At 44.7% G+C, this 21,414-nt stretch overlaps 1 protein-coding gene across 8 annotated transcripts in view; it reads right to left on the bottom strand.

The window, feature by feature from the left end:
* DENND2B (DENN domain containing 2B) overlaps positions 1 to 21,414 on the bottom strand; it is a 163,446-nt gene that overhangs the window by 53,561 nt on the left and 88,471 nt on the right. For all 8 annotated transcript variants that reach the window (XM_043903620.1, XM_043903648.1, XM_043903668.1 and 5 more), the window contains one exon: positions 6,183 to 6,287. In XM_043903620.1, the coding sequence (XP_043759555.1) occupies positions 6,183 to 6,262 (80 nt within the window). In that variant the 5' untranslated portion in view covers positions 6,263 to 6,287. The remainder of the gene's footprint in view (positions 1 to 6,182; positions 6,288 to 21,414) is intronic.

Below are 21,414 nucleotides of genomic sequence, written 5' to 3'. Positions count from 1 at the left end.
GGAGCAAGTTTATTTTAATTTCATGGCTGCAATCACCATCTGCAGTGATTTTGGAGCCCAAAAAAATAAAGTCTCTCACTGTTTCCATTGTTTACCCATATATTTGCCATGAAGTGATGGGACCGGTTGCCATGATCTTAGTTTTTTGAATCTTGAGTTTTAAGTCAACTTTCTCACTCTCCTCTTTCACTTTCAACAAGAGGCTCTTTAGTTCTTCTTCACTTTCTGCCATAAGGGTGGTGTCATCTGCATATCTGAGGTTATCGATATTTCTCCCGGCAATCTTGATTCCAGTTTGTGCTTCATCCAGCCCAGCATTTCACATAATGTACTCTGCATGTAAGTTAAATAAGCAGGGTGACAATATACAGCCTTGACATACTCCTTTCCTGATTTGGAAACAGTCTGTTGTTCCATGTCCAGTTCTAACTGTTGCTTCTTGACCTGCATACAGATTTCTCAGGAGGCAGGTCAGGCAGTCTGGTATTCCCATCTCTTTAAGAATTTTCCACAGTTTGTTGTGATCCACACAGTCAAAGGCTTTGGCATAGTCAAAAAAGCAGAAGTAGATGTTTTTCTGGAACTCTCTTGCTTTTTCAATGATCTAACAGATGTTGGCAATTTGATTTCTGGTTTCTCTGCCTTTTCTAAATCCAGCTTGTACATCTGGAGGTTCACGGTTCACACACTGTTGAAGCCTGACTTGGAGAATTTTGAACATCACTTTGTCAGCATGTGAGATGAGCAATTGTGTGGTAGTTTGAGCATTCTTTGGCATTGCCTTTCTTTGGGACTGGAATGAAAACTGACTTTTCCAGTCCTGTGACCACTGCTGAGTTGTCCAAATTTGCTGGCATATTGACTGCAGCACTTTCACAGCATCATCTTTTAGGATTTGAAACAGCTCAACTGGAATTCCATCACTTCCACTAGCTTTGTTTGTAGTGATGCTTCCTAAGGCCTACTTGACTTCGCACTCCAGGATGTCTGGCTCTAGGTGAGTGATCACACCATCGTGATTATCTGGGTAACGAAGATCTTTTTTGTATAGTTCTTCTGTGTATTCTTGCCACCTCTTAATATTTTCTGCTTCTTTTAGTTCCATGCCATTTCTGTCCTTTATTGGGCCCATCTTTGCATGAAATGTTCCCTTGGTATCTCTAATTTTCTTGAAGAGATCTCTAGTCTTTCCCATTCTACTGTTTTCTTCTATTTCTTTTAATTGATCACTGAGGAAGGCTTTCTTATCTCTCCTTGCTATTCTTTGGAACTCTACATTCAAATGGGTATACCGCTCCTTTTCTCTTTAGCCTCTCACTTCTCTTCACAGCTACTTGTAAGGCCTCCTCAGACAACCATTTTGCCTTTTTGCATTTCCTTTTCTTGGGAATGGTCTTGATCACTGCCTCCTGTACAATGTCACAAACCTCCATCCACAGTTCATCAGGCACTCTGTCTATCGGATCTGATCCCTTGAATCTATTTGTCACTTCCACTGTATAATCATAAAGGATTTGATTTAGGTCATACCTGAATGGTCTAGAGGTTTTCCCTACTTTCTTCAATTTAAGTCTGAATTTGTCAATAAGGAGTTCATGATCTGAGCCACAGTCAGCTCCAAGTCTTGTTTTTGCTGATTGTATAGAGCTTCTCCATCTTTGGCTGCAAAGACTATAATCAATCTGATTTCAATACTGACCATCTGGTGACATCCATGCGTAGAGTTTTCTCTTGTTTTGTTGGAAGAGAGTGTTTTTTATGATCAGTGCGTTCTCTTAGCAAAACTGTTAGCCTTTGACCTTGCTTCATTCTGTACTCCAAGACCTAATTTGCCTGTTACTCCAGGTGCTTCTTGATTTCCTACTTTTGCATTCCAGTCCCCTATAATGAAAAGGCCATCTTTTTTGGGTGTTAGTTCTAGAGGGTCTTGCAGGTCTTCATAGAATCGTTCAACTTCAACTTCTTCAGCATTACTGGTCAAGGCATAGACTTGGATTACTGTGATATTGAATGGTTTACCTTGGAACAGACAGAGATCATTCTTTTGTTTTTGAGATTGCATCCAAGTACTACATTTCAGACTCTTTTGTTGACTATGATGGCTACTCCATTTCTTCTAAGGGATTCTTGCACACAGTAGTAGACATAATGGTCATCTGAGTTAAAGTCACCCATTCCAGTCCATTTTAGTTTGCTGATTCCCAACATGTCAATGTTCACTCTTGCCATCTCCTGTTTGACCACTTCCAATTTGCCTTGATTCATGGACCTAACATTCCAGATTCCTATGCAATATTGCTCTTTACAGCATCAGACTTTACTTTCATCACCAGTCACATCCACAAATGCGTGTTGTTTTCCTTTGGCTCCATCTCTTCATTCTTCCTGGAGTTATTTCTCCACTGGTCTCCAGTAGGATACTGGGCACCTACCACCCTGGGGAGTGGGAAGCCCTATTACTCGGCCATAAAAAGGAATGCATTTGACTCAGTTCTAATAAGGTGGATGAACCTAGAGCCTACCATACAGAGTGACGTTAAGTCAGAAAGAGGAAAACAAATATCGTATATTAACACATATATATATGAATCTAGAAAGATGGTACAGATGAACCTATTTTCAGGGCAGCAATGGAGACACAGACATAGAGAACAAACTTGTGGACACAGAGGGGAAGGGTAGGGTGGGACAAATTGAAAGAGTAGCATTGAAACATACACATTACCATATTTAAAATTAGATAAACAGTGGAAATTTGCTGTATGATGCAGGGAGCGCAAATCCAGTGCTCTGTGATGACCTAGGGGGTGGAATAGGGTGGGGTGTGGGAAGGAATTTCAAGAAGTGGGGGGACATATGTATACCTATGGCTGATTTACGTTGATACACAGCAGCAATCAACACAATAATGTAAAGCAATTAAAAATAAATAAATTTTTAAAAAACTAAGTTAATAAGACCTATTATGAAAGAACTATAAGGACTCAAATAGCACGTAGCCTATGCTCTATGGGACTGATCGCAGAGACATCTAGACAACTGGTCAATAAACAGTCTTCTGGATACCGGGTATTGTTCCAGGCTTGGAGGAGACAGAAAGAAGTCAAAGTCCTTGACCCCAAGAAATCTATACTTCTATAGGCACCCAAGTTTCCCACACATACACCCAGAGGCAAGGTTCCTAAAAGACAATACTAATAGCTTGTATTTTTAAGTCACAATGACCCGCACGTTGGAGTTTCACAGTGAAGAAGCTGTTGAGGAAATCAGCAGGCAAGACGTCTTCTGAGAACAGCCCCTGCTGCCCGCCAAGTCTTACAACACAAGTGAAATCTCCTGAGAGCACCAAGTGGCAAAGTTTACCCCATCGAGATGGCTGAACGAGCTCTCAACACAACGCCTTTTTGTTTGCAAGTCACTGAGCTGCTTCGTCTCTCCCAGGTCATCAGTACCAACATCATAAAGCCTGACCCCTAGAATTCAGAGGAGCTTTGAGAATCTCACCTCTCGCCCCCAGAAATGGATGCAGCCAAATCTAAATAAGCTGGAGGGGGAGCAGCCTATGGAGAGGGAAAGCAGCTAAGGGTGAAGCATCACGCCCCTCTGGCCTCACTAACAAAGAGAAAGGGAAGCTTGCTCCAGGAGACCCAAACACAGCAAAGAACAGAATTCTGGTGGTCAAATGAGAGGTTGATTTCCTCCTCCTACATATCCTACCAAATCAAGAATGGGCTATAAAGGAAAAGGAAGATAATAAACTAGCAAAACATCCATAAAAAGCTAAACATGCAATGGAATCTAGGATCTTTAACCCAAACTAGCTCAGTGGTGGCACCAGGTGAGGTCTTATTCAAATTAAGGATATAGCCTTGAGAATACATATCTTGGCACTTCCTCAGGGTACTATCTGCCCTTCCCCACCAGTTTTCCATGCCCCAAAGTACCCCTGCCCCCAAAGTTAGATACAAAGGCTTCTTTGTGTCATCAGGTTCCTTTGCCTCCATGTGGATGATGCAGACAGAGATCCCCAAAGCCGCCAGGGCTCCAAGACCCAGCTTTCCAAGGCCCCAGCATCCCTGCACTCCCCAACCAAAGTTCCAGTCACACCTGGGAGTCTTTTCTCACTGGTACTCCTGCATGGGAATGATTAAAGGGCCCCAAGTCCCAGGCAAATGTCTATTAGAAGGTCTGACTAAGAAATCTGGGTGCCAACGTCATCAATCCAAACTGTCAATGTCTTGAAAAAAAGAAAATGGATCCTTCCTTTGTGTCCCTCAGTGTCCACCACGGAGCCTGGCACCTAGAAGGAGAGCCCCCAGGGTTCCCCGACAACTTCCTAAATGAACTGGAAACTCACTGCCCTACTCAGCCCAAAGCACAGCCCCAGATGCGGCTGCGGGCGGAGGCAGCCACCAGATGACACCGCCAGACGACGACTGTGATGTAACAACTACAGCCCAGCGTAGCTGCTGAGACAAGGTCTGTGACTCCACGCCAAAAACCGAGGAAAGTAGGGAGGGAAGCGGAAATGTGGCAGGAAGGAAGGGAAGGGAAGACTTAGAAGGGAGAAATGCTTTTTTTAGGCACATCAGAGACTCAGATATTTACAAGTACCATCCATCATGTTGCGACAGCAAGCATGCTGAGAAGCTAAAGGAAGAGGGATTTCTAAAGATGTATAAAACATGTAGGGCTGTACTCCAAATAGAAACTAGGGTGCCTGTCAGCAGTTCAGATTCTGCTTTGTGACTTTATGTAAACAATGCCTCTCCCACCCCACCCACGCAGCGGAAATTAGAAGAAACAAATACTTAAAGGAGCTGGGGGCTGCTGGGTATGGTAACTTCTATTTCAGGTTCTAAGTATGCTATTTCTTTTAACTTAAGAATAAAACAGTAAAATCACAAATAATGCTTATTTCACCCCTACAGTCTCATATAAAAAAGACAGGGACCTTCACTGCCAGTCTCCACCTGCCAACTCACATTCACACTGCAGAGGAAGAAATGCCCCCTGACTGGGCAGAGCCCACCAATGGCTCCCAAGAAGCAGATTACAGGGGACAAAAAGTCTAAGCCCCAGACCTGTTTCTGCCTCAGCCACCAACATGCCCTGGGAGAATTCAGTTTTTCTATCAGTTTTACCCATGAGGTTGCTGGTCCCTGCCATCCTCAGCCTCACCCCGTTCAGGGAAGCAAGTATGCCAGCAACGCTAGTCCAGGTGAGAGAGAGTGCGTGGGCAGAGGGTGTCCTTACTGCTCTTGTTGCTACAGAGCAGAGAGTCAATTTGTCTATCTAAGCCCCAAACTCTTATGTATTGAACATATCAGAACCTACCAGTTTCCATTTAGTTGGTACAGTCCATCCAGACCATTTCCACTGGGACCAAACTCTGCACGTATGGTGTACAGAATTCCTCTTGCCTCCTTCAATTCCAGCCACTCCCCAGGGGCTACAGCCTGTGCCCCTCTCTACCAACCATACCTGGATCCCACTTCTGAACGAACCAAACATCTACCACAACCTCTGGGCAGACCTGAGTGCGCATCACTCCACTGGACTCAGTTTGGCGGAGCATGGGCCCACCCTCCAGGAGGCCACGAGCCCCATCCCCATCTAAAATGAGCATCCTTCTCATAGCTACCCATTCCAGCAGCTGAGGTTCCAAAGCCAAACCCATCCAGCTGAGATTCAGATGAAGGGGCTATGAAAGGTATGTGGCTTTAGTAAAAGAGGTTCTTCAAGGAAATCAGCATCTAGCCTAGGCCAAGACCTGAGAAGCCCTGGTGACAGTTGTACCTTTACTTGTCAGTGCTGGAAGCTTCTATCCCAATGCAGAGACGGAGCTAATATTTAATAAGTGGTTTTTTTGCTAGGCACCATGCTAAGCACTGACATTATCATCTCATTTAATCCTCAAGGAAACCCTGGGAGACAGGTACTATCATTATTTTACAGATGAGGAAGCAAAATTTTAGAGGGCATAAGAAAATGCCCTGAGATCTCACTGTTTGGTCAGTGGTTAAAGTTTGGCCCAGATGATTCACCTGGATGACTGGCAGAATCATGAGGATAACCACACACACTTGGCAGGAGTCCTATCCAGGACACAGGGCATCAGGTGTCCTTTGATGCTACCCTCCACGGAGCTCCACTCCCCCAAGCAATGCTCCCCGACTCACCTGCTCAGAGTCCCCCGAGGGGCCTTAGTGCCTCCAGCTCCGTGGGTGATACTGGAATTCTTGTTGGCAGTCATGGTCATTTCTGCTCTCTGCAAACACAGAGCCCTGTGAAGAAGACAAGATCAATCAGCCAAGTTTCCATGGGTAGCCCAAAGCACCTCAAACATTCCCAGATGACCTCCAGAACTGCCAGCAGGGTTTCTGTGGTGGGAGCGGAAACCACTTTCCCACATATATTTAATTTCGTCTGCTACAGCTTGTGGGCCTCAAGGCTTCCCTGATCTGGGTTGGGGAAAAATCTGTGAGCTGACAAATCACTTCTCACTTCACAGAAAATGATTTTCAAAACTCCATTCCCATCCAGTTTCTTCTCATTACTGAAGTTAGTTTCCCAACTTTCTGGCGTGCCATACAGCCCTTATGAATTTTGCCATATTTGTATACTTCCTGAACAATCATTTATTCATTATTTCTCTTGAATCAACTTGAAACTGACATACTGTTCTTAACTTCATTCTAAACAATTAATCACTGACAAGTATTTACTGTGTACCCATTTCCTGGACACTGCCATCAACAAAGAATAAACCCAAGTCTCTGCTCTCAGGGAGCTTACATCCTAGCAGAGGGAAACAGACAATAAGCAGGCACATCTCACATGTGTGATATGTAAGTGTATGCTTGTGTATAATATGTATAGTGGTAAGTGGTAGGAAGGGAAAATGAAGCAAGGTAGAGGAAAAGGAAAGAAGACGTGCCATTTTAAATAGGCTGGTCAGGGAAGAACATCCTAATAAAATGACACCTGAGTCAACACCATAAAATTATGAGCTATCATATTTTTAATACCCATTAAAATAAAATTAATATGCTTTAAAGTATTTAAGCACTACAAAGTGACAAATGTTGTATATGTACCCTGCTGAAGCTGAAACTCCAGTACTTTGGCCACCTCATGCGAAGAGTTGACTCATTGGAAAAGACCCTGATGCTGGGAAAGATTGAGGGCAGGAGGAGAAGGGGACGACAGAGGATGAGATGGCTGGATGGCATCACTGACTCGATGGACATGGGTTTGAGTAAACTCCGGGAGTTGGTGATGGACAGAGAGGCCTGGCGTGCTGCGATTCATGGGGTCACAAAGAGTCGGACACGACTGAGTGACTGAACTGAACTGAACCATACACAATTAGCTAATATCATATAATGTTGTTTTATGCTAAAATAATGAAGAAAAGGGTTAAAACTTAAGGGTACATCCAGACTGGAAAGGAAAAAGTAAAATTATCTCATATTTGCAGATGATACAATTGTGCTTGTAGAAAGTCATAACATTTCCACTAAAACACTGTTAAACTAATACATAATGTCAAGCATGCGTGCAGGATATCAGGTAATACTTAAAAAATCAATTTCTTTCTACACACTAGCAATGAACAATCTAAAAACAAAATCAAGAAAAACAATTCCATTAATAATAGCAGCTTCCCAGGTGGCGCTGGATAAAGAACCCATCTACCAATGCAAGTAGACATTCAAGTTCAACCTCTGGGTCAGAAAGATCCCCTGAAGGAGGGCATGGCAACTCATTCCAGTATTCTTGCCTGGAGAATCCCATGGACAGAAAAACCTGGCAGGCTACAGTCCATGGGGTCGCAAAGGGTCAGACACAACTGAAGCAACTTAGTATGCTGCACAATAATAGCAGCAAAAAGAACAAAATACTTAGGAAGAGATTTAACAAAAGAAGTGCAAGACTTATTCACGGCAGACAGCAAAACATCATTGACAGAAAGTAAAGAAGACATAAATAAACAGAAAGACATCCTATGCTCACAATCAGAAAACTCAAAGTTGTTAAGATGGCAGTATTCCCCAAATCGATTTACAGACTGAATCGAATATCCATCAACTGCAGAAATTGACACTGATCCTAAAATTTTATGGCAGTGCCAGGGACCTAGAGCAGTCAAAAGAATCATGGAAAAGAAGAATAAACTTGAAAGGCCCGGATTTCCCAATTTCAAAATACTACAAAGCCATGGTAATCAAGACAGTGTATGCAGATATAAGAATAGAAATAGAAATCAACAGAATAGAATTGAGAAATAAACTCATACATTAATGGTCAGCTGATTTCAACAAGGATGATAATAAGATAATTGAAGAGGGAAAGAAGAGTCTTTTCAATAAACGATGCTCAGACAACTCTGTATTTGTATATAAAAGAATAAAGTAGGACACGTACCCTGACACTATACAAAAAAGTAAAAATGGATCAAGAACTAAATTTAAGAGCTAAAATTGCAAAAGAAAAGCCTGGAAGAAAACATAGAGGTAAATCTTTGTAACACTGGATTAGGCAATGGTTTCTTAGGTATGACACCAAAAAGCACAAGCAACAAAAAGAAAAAAAGATATAAACTATATTATATTAAATAAAAAATTTCATGCTATAAAAAATACAAGAGTAGAAAGACACCCACAGAATGGGAGAATTATCTGCAAATGATATATATTGGCTAAGCTACTTGTATCCAGAATATATAAAGAACTCTTACAACTCAATAATAAAAAAGACACATAATCCAATTTAAAAATATGCAAAGGATTTAAACAGACATTTCTCCAAGGATATAAAATTGGCTAATAAGCACATGAAGCAATGCTCAGCATCACTAGTCATTAGGGAAATACAAAGCAAAACCACAGTGAGGTATTGGGTTGGCCAAAAAGTTCATTCAGGTTTTTTGTAACATCTTACGGGAAACCCCAAATGAACCTTTTGGTCAACCCAATATTACCTCACACCACCAAGATGACTACAATAAAAAAGACAGACAAAAACAAGCATTAGTTAGACTGTGAGACTGTGGAGAAATTAGAACCTTCATTCACTGCTGGTGGGAATGTAAAATTGTGCTGCTACTTTGGAAACAGTTGGCAGTTCCTCAAAAAGTGTTATATAGTTACCACATGACCCAGCATGACCCACTCCTGAATATATAGCCATGAGAAAGGAAATCATGTCCACACAAATACTTGTACTAATGTTCATAAATGCCAAGAAGTGGAAACCCAAACGTCCATCAATGGATGATTGCATCGGCAAATGTGGGACTTTCCTGGTGGTCCAGTAGTTAAGACTCCAAGCTACCAATGCAGGGGGCATGGGTTCCATCCCTGGTGGGGGAAATAAGATCCTACATGCCACGTGGAGTGGACAAAAGATTTTTTTTAATGTGGTATATCCATAAAATGGAATATTATTCAGACATAAAAAGATACATTCTTCATGGATGAACTCTGATGCCAGTTTTATGAAATGTCCAGAATAGACAAATCTACAGAGATATAAAATTAGTGGTGGCTCAGGGTTGGGTTTAGGGTGGCAGGATGGGGAGTGACTCCTATGAATATGGTGTTTATTTTGGGGTATGAAAAAAAGTTCTGGAATTAGATAGTGGTGATGGTTATATAACTCTACAAATATAAAAAAAAACAAATGAATTGTACTCTTTACAGGGGTGAATTTTATAGCATGTGAATTATATCTCAACGTAGATGTTAAAAAAAACTTTAAAAATTTTAAGTTCCTTGGAGAGTGGATGTGACACAGCAATAATTGATGTACCAAACATATTTTCAGTATGAATGTGCACTCTGTTCTGGGCTAACATCACCTTCAAGGAAAAATAAAAAGTAAATAGAAACAACAGTTCTCTCATTCTAATCGGCATTCTCATCACATTGAGAAAAATGAAGCACCTTTGAATATGAAAGTTAAACATTTATTTATAGACACTAATGACCTTAATCCTGGAGGGTATCCTGTTTATTACCTTGGTGCAAATAAGTGATTGGTCTCAATGATAAAAACACGCCAAATCCACAATCTTAATATCATTTATAATTCTTTCCTAGTTTCAACGTGAAATGCGCTACCTTCGCATAAGCTCTCATGGCTGTTGTTCTGGTGATGATGGTAGTGAGTGAAGTGGGAATTAGAAAGGAAGGAAGCAGTTGTAGGTGATAGCAGGTGATGGTGACAGTGAAACATCCCTCCTCCAGTGAATACTACAGAAGCTTTCAGAGAAAGAAAACCCCTGAGCCTCACTTTTATCCTTCATGAAAAGCCTTCCCAACATACAGGGGGAAAAATCTTTATAAACTTAAGTATAGAGCATAATATTAGTGATGGGGTGGGGGGGAAGACGGTGAGTCAGTCCTGCCACCTGCGCACACTGGCGCTCAAGAGATGTCCTTTTCCTGCCCCAGCCCAGGGCCAAGTTAAGACCTTGGTGGATGGCTCTGTGTGTTAAACAGAAAGAAGGGAAAGGAGAGGCAGCCCCTGGAAGCTTTCCCAGGACAGTTCTCAGGGTCCTCAGGGAACACAGTGCAACAAGGAATCAACTGGCTAAGCATCAGCTTTCAGCTGTGCCCATGGTAACGACGGTCACAATAATCATCAGAACCCATCGTAACAGCACTGGACATGCTCTACCAGCTTCAGGGCAGGCCCTCAGGGGGAGGACAGAAGGTTTGTGGAAAGAACAGAAACTGAAATATATTAAAAGAACATGAGGAAAAATATATTCTTTCCTTCCCTGAATTTTTGATCGAAGAAGGGTGGACCCACTGCTCTGAAAAGCTATAACAGGAGAACAAAGAGACAACTAGAAAAAAGGAAAAATGTAGATAACTGTGGTATTTGCTGGAGCCAAAAAGAAAAATTTTATGAAGATGCAACCAAGAAAGGAGTGGATCAAAACTGCCACCAGGCCCGTGGCAGCGCCCCTTGGTCACATACCTGCAGAAGGACAGCTGCTGTTCCCAGCAGTGGCCCAGGAGGTGAGGCATGGTGGGCAGGCACCGCTGGGAGAGACCCCGGGAGGGCCCACTCAGTCAGAGGTGCCTACTCACGGTGCTCCCGCCACCTGCTCTCTCCAGCCAAGTCTCTCAGGCTCAGGGAATAATCCAGCGGCTTGAGAAGCTGAGGACCAGGGTAACCCTTTACACGTGAAGCGCAGACTTGAACACTCTGCATGGCTGGCTTCCTGATGCCTTCTCCCAAGGCCCTGAGAGCCACCCCAGACTCCCATTGACGCTCTCTGCCTGACTCCTTTGGCCAGTCTGGCTGCAAGGAGAGAAGACACTCCCAAGCAAACGAAACACCCACTGAGAATAAGAGCAGAGAAGCCAGGGGGATGAGAGGCTGTTTCACTAAAATTCAGCCAAAAACTACATGTTTGGAAAATGAAATTGTTCCAGTAGGATCTACCACCAATCACGAATTGCTCAAAAACCCAGCTCTGACAAATTATAGACAACTATTTGAAGAGTTACAACCCAAAGACGGGAACACAACAAGGCACCACTAGAACTTCTCTACAATCTCTGCCCTGAGACAGAAATCACAGTCCTGAGTTCTCAAGGTGTAGTGGGAAGAACACTTGATTTGGAGTCTAGCTGATGCTAGTCAAGGGTCATTGCACAGCTGAGTTTTGAAGACTCAACTTTCTCACCGTTAGAACAATAATAATAACATGACCTACCTCATATAATGGTAATTCAGACACACTCAAGCTTGATAAATCACTTTTCTTCCAGATCATGCTTCTCTGGGTATTTGGAAGTCGCTTTCTCCATTCCCAAGCTAGATTCATCATTTTTCAGATTCCCCAATACTGCCACTCAATCCAGTGAGTCTATGCCAGGCACTGTGCAAGGTACTAGGATATAAAAATGGGGGCTTCCTTGGTGGTTCAGTGGCTAAGACTCCATGTTCCCAAGCAGGGGGCCTGGTTCAATCCCTGGTCAGGGAACGAGACCCCACATGCCACGACTGAGAGTTTGCATGCCGCAACTAAGACCCAGCACAGCCAAATTAGTAAATATTAAACTTTTTAATAAATAAATAAATAAAAACGAACAGATACAATCCTTTCCCTGGAGGAGCTACTACAAAGGGAGAAAAGTGAAGGAAAAAGTGGACTCCAGGAAGGCCTTATAGAGAGGTGACATTTGAAAGTAAGCCTTAACCTATTTGTGATCTAAAAAAAAAGATGCATTTATTATGAAAGGTGCTGCTAGATTCTTTATATAATAGCTAAAGTTAAAAGCATTTTAAAGGATTAAATAATTTAATCCCTGTGGCAGCTCTACAAATTGGGTGCTATTATTATTTACATGTTACCATGGAAACCAGCGGAGGAGGAAATGGCAACCCACTCCAATGTTCTTGCCTGGAGAAGCCCATGGACAGAGGAGCCTGGCAGGCTATAGTCCATGGGGTCATAAGAGTTGGACAAGATGTAGTGACTAAACCACCACCACCACCAAGGAAACCAAGGTACACAGCAGTCAAATCGCTCGTCCCATGTCACACAGCTAGAAAGTGGCAAGGCAGGAGTTGGAGCCCAGGTGGCCTGCCACAGCTCTGAGGCAGGTCTATGCATGACCTCCACCCATTTTCTAGTTCAGCTCTCACCATTCCGTGAATCAGTGATAACTTTCCAATCAGGAAATGCAGGTTCTGAGAGATTAAAAGACTGCCTCAAGATCACTCATCTGGTGAAGGAACACGGCAGGAGCATTGACTCAGCTCTGAGTCTACCATCTACTTATTTCCTTAACATTGACAGGGGTGATTGTTTAAAAAAAAATGCAAGGTCACAGGCCCCATCTCTCCCTCTTGAATGGGGCCTAGGAATCTGCATGTTCAGTAAGCATTTCAGGCTGGTCTTATGGACCTGTGTGAAAACCTGTGTACTACCACAGGCTGAGAGCTTGTAAAGGTTTGAAGGGTCACTACTGACCATCTTCCCCAGAGTCTGCCCAGCTGTGACTAGGTACCCCTTCCTCCTCCCACCCCCAGCTTCTTCCACTTGCAAAGAACCACTGACCCTCAACAGAGAGGCAGGCACATCATGGGATCCAGTCAAAGCATCATCAACATCTGGCCTAAACAGGGTCCTCAGTCTTCAGGGTGCTCTGAGTTCCTGTATCTCAAAGCAGCTCTTCCTGCCACCTGCCCCTGGTAGCTAACAATGGTTTTCCTCACTTCCCCTCCCTTTCAAACTCCTGGGAACAAGAGTTTATAACTGATGGTTTATAAACTGGTGGTTTGCAGCAACAAAAGTGTGTCTCATTTGGCCTTCCCTTTATATTATTTTTTTTTAAGTTGAATTGGGTGAATATAAACAAAATGCAAATAAAAATTCAGATTCTGAATTCTCTTGAAAAATCTGCTATCATTTCTGTATTGCTATACGGCAACAGCTGGAAATCCATTTAGATGTAGCAAGCCCTCCCCAGTTTACCGCCGTCCCTCCCCACCCAACGGTGACAGGTGGCCAGCTTTGCTCGGCTCTGTGACCTGACTCTCCCAGTCGGCAGGTGAGTGCTGTGTCCCAAGTCCCAGCAGGAAAGGGTTGGGGGCACTGCCCTGGGGGCAGCCACGCAAAGCCTCCTGGAGGGCGGGGCTTGTGCAGGACAGGGAGGAGCTGATTCTGGCCTCCGGAAGCCCTCCACCTATCCCCCGAACTCCACTGGAGGAGAGACCCTCTGGGCTCCCTGCTGCAGCTCAGGCCAGCCTGCATCCTGCCGTTCTCCCTCCTGCTCCCTTAGTGCTCCTTCCCCCAACAATCCAGTCTCACCACCCCATCCACAGGTGCTCTCCCCACGCCCTAGAGGAATCCCTTAGAGGTTTCAGTCTCTGAAGGGGGCTCCTTCTGAGGGGTGATCAGCCTCTAAGAATGAACCTTCTGATCACCCTGGTTAGGTGACATTTCTAAATGTCTGTGTGGTACTTTTCCGCAGGCCTAATTTTGGACATGACAGTGTGCCTCATCCCTGAGAAGAAGACGTCTGAACCCTGAGAGCGCTAAGGAACAGATGCACGTGTGTGGAGGGAGGCCTCCCGATCTGCTGGGTTCAAGTCGCCATCGAGAGGAAACACAAATACTGCCCAGCACTCCACTTGACTGGTCCAGGTAAGAAGTCCGGAGCCTCCACAAAGGAAACCTCTAAACCACATGAGGGAATTTCTGCTGAGCTGACATTCCACTAATCTCTTAAGCAAACTCTCGTGTGGAAGTAACAGCTTAGGAAGCAGCCCACAGGGAAGGAGAAGGCAGGAAAGGAAACCGAGCTCTGTGTCCTGAGAACCTGGTTTTAGCCCAATCTGGCTCTGGACAGTTGTGGTCTGACTACCCTGGGGTCAACCCGCTACTCACCCTGCCCAGGGAACACCCACCAGACCATCCTCACCTTCTTACTGACTCCCCCCTGCAGTCCTTCCTCATCTCTAGACCAAGAAGATAAGGATCAGACTGGCAGCTCCCCCAAAGAAGGGCCTATATCTTTAATTTCTTCCCCTAAGAGTCTCAGCAACCAACATTGGCACTTAAGCTTCAGGAAGGGTCATCAATAGAAAGAGTTCCTTTTAACTACTCAAGCCAGACCTCCCTACAGCGTGAGCTCTTGTAGGTGTCCCTGGGCTGGGCTAAGGTGGGAAGCGTTTCGTTTATCTTTCAGAGTTCTGCCCGGATTGACAGCTGCAGCAGCTCACCTCCACAGCCTCTTTGTTCCCTGGCCCTCCTAGGACATTCATAGCCATCCCCCAGGTCTCCTGACACCCTGGCCCCCTCTGTCCCCACATGGTTGAAAAAGCGGCGTGGCAGTGCTAGAGAGTTCTTCTTCATATTTTGAACAATCCTCAGTACCGAGCAGAGAGTTCTTCACCTAAAAGGCCCGCAAATAAATGTTAACTGATTTGCTAACTGATGGCAAAAGTGGGCCCCCAAGGAGTCAAAGGCCAGGAAGACAAAGGGCACAAGGAATCCGAGCACTGGCCGTTATCCCGTAAGGCACACTCTTTCACTCCCCACAGTCACGGTGGCTGTACAACCAATGAAAGGGAGTCTTCCAGCTGTAGCTGCCCCCAGCTGGGCTGTCACCAGCAGGCCTTTCCCCCCCGACCCCTCAGCCAGTCCCCTCTACCGCAGGAGTTTCGGTCTCCTCACAAGTGCCCCTGGTACCTTCTGGGACGCTCCTGCAGTAACAGTTCACTCAACACACCCAGGAAGAGAGACTGCTCCTGGGGAACCTGCCTTCATCTCACTCACGCTGGCTTTCTCCTCCTCCACCCCCTCTTTTCCTCCCTTCCTTTCCTGACTCATTTCTCACTGTTATCTGCCCACAACCTTGTTTCTGGCTCTGTTGTACCTAAAATCAAGCAGCTACAAGGAAAAGGGGAGAGAGTAGGCTCAGAGATTGGGTGCTGGGCATCAAAAGCTATCACAAGGGAGCCAGCAAGGTTTTTCTCAAGCTGATCCCCTAATTCCCTCCAAAATGCCAGACCCTTTTTCTCCGTCAGTACTTTTACATACCTGGTACCTTGGATCTTTTCCATTCCAGCCCCAGGTTCTGGGGTTCTAGGTCCAGAAAACCCTTCGAGCAAAACTGTCAAGGAGATTATGAGCCTGGTCAAGTGGAGAGGGACCAGGATTTGTTTTGCTGGGAAATCAGAAGAATTGCCGAGTGTTTTTACAGGTCCCTGTGAGGCTGAAATCCTCCTCAACCAGTCACAAAAAAGATCATTTTTGTTGTTGAATAATAACCAAAAAAAAAAAAAATAGTTAAGCTCTCTATCCATCTCCTCACTGTCCACTTATCACTCCCACATCCTCTTTCCCAACTCTCCTCCTCAAAGAGGCCTTTAAGTTGGGGTTTTCAACCTCAACCATTTTCAGTCCCTTTTCCTGCCAGATGGTCCTTCTCCACTTCAGTACTGATTCTGTGGAGGTTTGAAGCTGGGTTTAAATGTTTCCTGAAAGCCTAAAATGGGCTGAGGGCTTGTGAGTCAATCCCAGGCCAAAGGAAATCTGGTTGCTTCCAAGACAGTTTTATAAACCTTGACATGGCTGTTTCTGCCAGTCTGGAAACTCAGCTTCTTAGCAAGGACCTTAGCCCAGCTCTGCTAGGACGATGGAGCCTGCTCCATCTGGAGAATGGAGGCCTGTCCCACAAAGGCCTGCCCTCTTCCACCCTGGCAAGAAGAGCCTTGTGGGTTCTGTAAACATGTTGGGGATTCCAAGGCCACAGACCTAGCTCATACCAGGGCCTTCCCTCTGCCAGTCATAGCAGACTAAATGCCATTTCCAGCACATGCCAGGAATGTTCATGCTTCTAGGCTTTTATTCAACCAATTCCTTCCATCGTGAAGTCCTCCACCCCCATTCTTTCTTAAATATCCAGTTCAAATGTCAACTTCTTTCTGAAGCCTTTCCTGATCCTAAATCTTGACCTCATTCTCACTCTTCCCATGCTCTTCAGCCTAGCTGAACTCAACCTGACCGATGGCAAGATGCCTGCCTGCCCTGCTCCAGAAAAACACACCACCCACAAGTCAACTTTCTCAGAAGAAGACTAGGAAGTAGTAAGGGCTAAAGGGGCTGGGGAAGTCTCGATACCTTTGTTTTCCTATCTGTAGCATAGGGAGAATACTCTACCTCTATCATGAGAACATCAAAACCAGTGAGAAGCCATATATAAAATACAAAGAATACTCAGAACCAAGAGGTAACATACTTGAAGTCTCTGGCATTCCCCCAATTCTCAGCCTCAAGACCTCTTCCCCTGTCCTCACTCTCTTAGCTCTTACTGTTTCCTATTTCATCGAGAAAACAGAAACAATCAGAACAGACCCTCAATAAGCTACCATCATCAGATGCAGCCATCACCAGCAACAGTGCAGATCTTGTCACTTCTCTGGCAAAACCCTAACATGGATCCCAATCACTCAAAGTAAGAGCCAAAATGTTCACAATGATCTACAAGGTCTTCATCATCTAGGTCTCTATGATACTTCCAACCTCATTTCAACTACTCTTCCCCTTTATGCTTTCCCCACCAGCCACATCTTCCTTATTATTTCCTCAAATACACCATACACCTTCCAACTGCAGGCCTCCACACCCACTGTCCCCTGTAACTAGAACATTCTCCCCCAAGAGAGGTTCCTCCCTCACCTCCCAGGCCTTTGGACAGACATCACCTTCTTAGTGAAGACTCCTCTGGATCACACTATTAAATTTAGTATTAAGAAATTACTATATTAAAAAACCTTCCCCCACCCTATCCCCTCAGCCCTCCTATTCTCTTTTCCTATTTTACCCTTCTCCATAACATTCACCACCATCCAACACAACTACTCTTCTTTTCCACTTATTTATTATATCTGTATAAGCTCCATGAGGCTAGGGATTTGGGGGTTTTGTTTATAGCTGTACCCTTAGTGCCTAGGACAGACCCTGGCACACAGTAGGCCCTCAATAAATACTTTTTAAATTATTTCTTTATTTATGGCTATGCTGGGTCTTCGTTGCTGCATGCAGGCTTTCTCTAGTTGCGGCACGTGGGGGCTTCTCTGCAGTTGCCGTGCACCAGCTTCTCACCGTGCTGACCTCCCTTGTTGCAGAGCACAGGCTCTAGAGCCTCAGTAGTAGTGGCACATGGGCTTCTTGCTTCATGGCATGTGGAATCTTCGTGGACCAGGGTTGATCAAACCCATCTACCCTGCAATGGCAGGCAGATTCTTAACCACTGGACCACCAGGGAAATCCAATCAATAAATACATTTTAACAAAAAAAACATTTTCCACCAGCTCAGAGTGGCCGTACCAGACAGAGTGAGCAGCTTGGTCAAGGTTTTCCATTATGGTTACTGCTTCTGGTCCTGTTCTTGCTCCAAGGTCTCCTTGGCTTTTGCTCATGGTTTTCCTTCTTCCAGAAAGAAGGTCCATCTGTCCAGGCCCATCTTCCAACACCACCAGCCTTCCCAGTTCAGAGTCTGACCCACCTGCAGCAAGCACACCCACTCAGAATGTTCAGAAGGGGGTCATGTCCTCTGAACACCTCTTAACAGATTCAGAGCAGGTATGGCTTCAGCCCCAGAACTGAGGTTGCTCTCTGCAAAGATCACAATGATTTTCCTGTTATAAAACACAAAGGTCCTTTCTCCGGGGCTTGATGAATGACAGGGCTTTCCTATCCTGACGTCTACTGCTTGGGACACCACTGATCAGCCCTCTCTGAAGCACTGTCAAGTAGTTAACTCAGTCTGGAGCACACTCTCGGGGGTAGCACTTTACCATCTGCTGGAAGATCTTTATGCTCATCAAAAGAGGGCACAGGTCATGAAAGGCTGGGGAAATATCATCAGAGAAGTAGAAGGACAGACAGGTGTGGCATCTGAGACTTTCATTTGTTTACTCACTTGAACCCTTCCAGGGCATCTTCCTGGCCAGGCCCCCCTGCCACTGTGCTATACCCTGGTCCTTGCCCTTGAGCAGCTCTCCATCCTGCCTGAGATGATCCAGTAAAGGAAAGATGCTGGTGAATGTAACAAGAGCTCTGACAGACGTATGGACACAGAGCTCTGAGAGCAAGGAGAAAGACACCTAACCAGGTGGACAGGACAGATGCGGGGGACGGTTCTGGAGGAGACAGGAAGTGACGCTGGGCTGAGTCTTGTAGGACTTGTGGAAGACAAAGAAAACAGAGGAAGAACGTTGCTGCTAGCAGAAGGAAAACCGTGAGCAAAAGCCAAGGAGACCTTGCAGCAAGAACAGGACAAAAAGCAATAACCATAATGGAAAACCTTGATCAATCAGATTACCATAATGGAAACCTTGATCAATCAGATCACACTAAATAAGAACTCTGTTCATTAAAAAAAAATGCCATTTAGAGAGTGAAAAAGGAACCTTCAGAGTGGGCACACAGATTATAGAACTCAGCAGAGTGGGAACATTAGGTACACAAAGCAAAGTTATCTAGAAGAAGTTGAATCACTCTCAAACTGCAGATCTTGGCCAGATCACTGGGGCTGAATCTCCCTTTGGATAAAAGTCCCAGTCTTAGAAGGGAGTAGAAGAAAGTGTACATACACAGCCAGGCTCGGCTGTTCTAAGTACGTGCTTATCTCATTTAATCTAGCTGTCGTTATCTCTATTTTATGGAGGAAGAAACCGAGGCTCAGGCTAAGTAATTTGCCCAGGGTTTTATAGACCCAGAGTCTGGAGAGGTTGGCACTGAGCTCTGTAATGGAAACCAGAGCAGTAAGTCCTTGGTCTCTGTCATATCTTGTGGCAGGAAACCATCCTCCATCCCAAGTACACTCCTGCAGCCCAGCTCTATCTGGGTAGAGTTAGAAATGACAGCCCCCAAATTCTTGGTGTTAAAATCCCATTTTTCTCTAAGCCATTTAGTTCAGAGGGCCCTGAATCAACAAAACATAAATGTAAAAAGGATTTCCTGGTGGTCCAGTGGTTAAGACTTCACGCTCCCAATGTAGGGCCATGGGTTTGACCCCTGGTCAGGGAACTAATAAGATCCCACATGTCTGTGGCGTGGCAATGGTAAATAAATAAAAAAGATGCTCCTCTTCTGCTGTTCTTCAAGTCTTTTCTCCTTATCATTCTTCCCCACCCAGGGACAAAGGCAATCACAAACACAGACCCTGGTCAAAGAAAAGCCTTCCCCTATACAGTCTAGCAGGAGCTGAGACTGAAGATAAGGGTCATTTGTCCATCCATCTACCCAACTGCTTTAAAGGTTATGATGGGGACAGAATTGGCCTTTTTCCTCCTTTAAATGAAGCAACTGCCACTTGGCTTCTGTGGTTCTCAAACTGTGTGCAGAGGTGCCCAGGAGTACCATAGGGAACTCACAGAGGATGCTGCAAGATATTTTAAATTTTTGAGGGAAACAAGGGCAATATTCAACATTTGTTGGACATCCCATGAGTTTTAACATGAGATTGTACTACATTCTTTTCGATGGTGTCATTTCTTTGTGAAGCTGGGTTTTCAGCAGCTGCTGTGATTAAAAAGCAATAACCGTGTGAAAAGCAATGTGGAACAGGAAATGGGGATGGCAATATCCAAAGCAATTCCAACACATGAGATGTTGTGCAGTGCCCAGTACATCCCATTAGTTAGTGACTGTGGCTCTTTGAGAATGAAATACAAATATTTTTAATTGAAATGGATGTACAATATTATGCTAGTTTCAGGTGTACTAGGTAGTGATTTGATATTTGCATATGTTATGATCACCATGATAAATCTAGTCCTATACAAGTTATTACAATATTATTGACAATATTCCTTATGCTGTATATTACATCCTCATGACTTACTTATCATATATCTGGAGATCTGTACCTATTTCACCAATCCCCCCAACCCTCCTCTAAAAATATTTTTCAACTTATATATATAATGTTTTTCAAATGGCTACTCAGTCATTAGGATGTATAAGCACTTACTAAATTGTTTACACCTAAATATTTCATAAAAATATTCAGCCTCTGAGCATTGTGAAAAATTACTTCAGCACTAAAGGCCCACAAACTGAGGAAGTTTGGGAACCTCTGCAGCAGGTGCTTTTAAGTCTCTGCATCAAGGAGCCGTGGAGGTGCTCCCAGGGCGGACCCAACCTGCCCCAGCAGCACGTGGGCAGGCTAGCACTCAGGCCTGTGCACGGCACACTCAGGCTTCCCCCACAGCTGACAGAACAGCTGCCCCCCTGCCTGGAAAGATGAGGCTGCACACCAGTTCCCTCTCAGCCCAGAAGCTGCCTACATCTGCATCAGCTTTACCCCAGGTTCCCCGGCTCCCTTCTGAAGTCCTTTCTTGAAAAGTTATATTCAGCCGGAACCTCATGAATAAAACCCCAAGCCAGCCCAGAAGCCAGCAGGCCAGCAGGGGACTTCCACACACGCTCAGACTTGAGCAATGCCCACAAACCAAACCATTAATCCACAGAGGGAGGGAGTGATGGGAATCTGGAAGAGGGATTCCACAGAAAGCCCAGCCGCTGAAAGGCCAACTGGGCTTTTGGGTGAAGATTTACATGAAAATTATGCCTCTGTGTCCTGCGAGTCTTCCCCAGTCCCACCACCACCCTGGGGGTCTCTGGTCTGATACATTCCCTCCCTCTATTCTTCCCTGAAGTCATAATCCTCGGTTGGTGACATCACAGCTGTTGATACAATAGACAACTGTTGTGATGTCACAAGACTCCAACTTTTATCATTTTCAGTAGGGAGTGGGGTTAGAGAATGTGATAAAGGGCTTGAACTGCATAAAGTCATAGAACTGGAATTTGCTTTTTCATGCTAATTTCCCTGGTAATGAAGGGCACTGGCTCTGAAAATGAAAGG

The sequence above is a fragment of the Cervus elaphus genome, chromosome 1 (assembly GCF_910594005.1).
Source record: "Cervus elaphus chromosome 1, mCerEla1.1, whole genome shotgun sequence".
Lineage (NCBI taxonomy): Eukaryota > Metazoa > Chordata > Mammalia > Artiodactyla > Cervidae > Cervus > Cervus elaphus.
Note: the sequence above shows the minus strand (reverse complement) of the source record. Positions and strands in the feature narration are given on the sequence as shown.